Source organism: Charadrius vociferus, unplaced genomic scaffold, assembly GCF_000708025.1.
Source record: "Charadrius vociferus isolate BGI_N301 unplaced genomic scaffold, ASM70802v2 scaffold183, whole genome shotgun sequence".
Classification (NCBI taxonomy): domain Eukaryota; kingdom Metazoa; phylum Chordata; class Aves; order Charadriiformes; family Charadriidae; genus Charadrius; species Charadrius vociferus.
The window spans coordinates 2,190,224-2,192,686 of NW_009648250.1; the positions used below are offsets into that span (position 1 = coordinate 2,190,224).

At 42.1% G+C, this 2,463-nt stretch overlaps 1 protein-coding gene across 1 annotated transcript in view; it reads left to right on the forward strand.

The window, feature by feature from the left end:
* The window catches only part of ARSB (arylsulfatase B), a 67,991-nt gene extending 66,524 nt beyond the window's left edge, over positions 1–1,467 (forward strand). Inside the window, exons 8-9 of the mRNA XM_009884238.1 lie at positions 511–639; positions 1,202–1,467. Coding sequence (XP_009882540.1) covers positions 511–639; positions 1,202–1,467 — 395 coding nt within the window. The remainder of the gene's footprint in view (positions 1–510; positions 640–1,201) is intronic.
* Positions 1,468–2,463: the final 996 nt, after the last annotated feature.

Below are 2,463 nucleotides of genomic sequence, written 5' to 3' on the forward strand. Positions count from 1 at the left end.
GGACCACGCTTCTTTTGATGCAGCCCAGGATATGGTTGGCCTTCTGGGCTGCGATCGCACATTGCTGGCTCATGTTGAGCTTCTCGTCAATCAGCACACCCAGGTCCTTCTCCTCAGGACTGCTCTCCAGCCATTCCCCGCCAAGCCTGTATTTGGGTTTGGGATTGCCCTGACCCAGATGTAGGACCTTGCACTTGGCCTTGTTGAACTGCATGAGGTTGGCTTGGGCCCACCTCTCCAACCTGTCCAGGTCCCTCTGGATGGCATCCCTCCCCTCCAGCGTGTCTACCTCGCCAAACAGCTTGGTATCATCGGCAAACTTGCTGGGGGTGCACTCAACGCCACTGTCCCTGTCGCCGACAAAGGTGTTGAACCATACAGGTCCCAGTACCATATGTATAACAAATTCTTTATCCAATACATAAAAATAAATGGATGATACTGCTTTGTTTTCCAACAAAATTCTAAACATTACTTCATGTACCTAACTTAGTTTACTGTTTCATTAAGGTCTTGGCATTGACAATCAGACATCTTTACCACAGAGCAAATCTTCTCCATGGGATGATGCACTTTTCAATATATCTATGCATGCAGCAATCCGACGTGGAAAATGGAAGTTACTAACTGGATATCCAGGTAATGAAGTAACTCGTTTTCGTACAGTCTGTCATATCTCCCACCCACCCCAAACACTGTTTAATTCTGCTTAATGTATTTTCATTACTTTTAGTTATTCTGCTAACTTCTCAGGTTTTTGATCACATGCAAAAATCTAGAAGGGGCACTTCTAAAATCCAAACAACATATTCTTTCATTTTTGCTAATATTTTGTATAAAATGACTTTCACAGTAGTGGAAAAACTATCATAGAATCATAGGATATCTCAAGTTGGAAGGGACCCATAGGGATCATCGAATCCAAGAAGAAAGTCCATGAAATTAATTGATATGAAATTAAGTTATATGGAAGTTTGAATTCCAATGGCGCAGCTTTTTTGTATAAATAGGACTCCCATATAGGTAGCCGTGGACTAGAGAGACTCTAATGCTTGGCTAGAGTTAAGGAATGCAGCAACAGTCACGGGCCAGTGACTTGTCAAAGGACCTAGTGAACTCGTCAATTACAGTATAACACTACATCTCCACACTGCTGCTCCATATCTGAGAATTAACCCTTGGTCTGTTCCTGTTTCTGCAGGCTGCAGTCATTGGTTCCCACCACCATCTTTGTTCAATGAGTCAAAGATTCAATCACCTGATCCACCAACAAAGAGGCTCTGGCTATTTGATATTGTTCATGATCCTGAAGAGAAAAATGATTTGTCTGAAAAATATCCTCATGTGGTGGAAAAACTGCTCTCACGACTTCAGTATTATTATAAACGTTCAGTGCCCGTGTTCTACCCTGATGAGGATCCCCACTGTGATCCAGTAGCAACTGGGGCTTGGGGTCCTTGGGCATAGTGCACAACACTGCATCCTGCAAAACAATCCTGTATCAGAGTCTGGTTTATGGACTCAGGGTCCTAGTTACATAGCTCTTACCTTGTTTATTAAACTATTGCTAATTGTGAGCTCATTCCTTGAGTAATTGAGTATTTTTTACTCTTAAAATATGTTGGGAATCCTTTTCCCACTCTCTCCTTCCCAAGAATTTTATGTGAAGCATTGGTAAAATTGTAAATCTGTTGTTCAAATATTCTTTGTCCAGAATATGCTTTTAATGCAGAAGGTAAATTGTTGCCTCCCTCCTTGAAAGAGATTACTTTTCTTAAAAAGCTGCAGTCAGTCATGGCAGCAGGGACATCCAGAATGCGTCCATCGTGTGAAATAAACGGATTTTTGGTTTCATGTTTGTCCAGAAGACAAATTTTATTGGAAGCTGTTACATATCTCTAAAGAACAGAAAAAAAAATACAACAGTTGCCATAATAATTTTTGCCTTTAATGTGCACCTCCATCCAGAGAAGGGAACAGATGGAAATCTCCCATGGTAAAAAAAAACAACCAAAACCTCCCAGAATACAGCAAAAATCCCTAATCCTTGTTCACTGTTAATGTATCAAACTGGAGTGGAGAGTGGTAGTCAACTGGAGTGCAGGCCTGTCAGGCTGAGGGAACTTGACAGGCTGAAGAAATAGGTGAACAAAGACTACATGAAGTTGAATAAAGGCAGAGTCCTGCACTTGGGGTGGAATAGCCCCATGCAGGAGTACACGCTGGGCTATGGCCAGCTAGAAAACATTTTTGTGGGGAAAAAAATCTAGACATCCTGCTGGACAATAAATAGACCAAGAGTTGCCATGTGCGCTCTTGGTGTAGAAAACCAACCACGTTTGTCCATATAAGCAAGACTGTAGCCAGCACATTAGGGGAAGTGATTATTCCCCTCTATACAGCACTGGAGCGTAGCATCACATTTTGGGTTTCCCTGTGCAAGAAAAGTATTGACAAATTGGA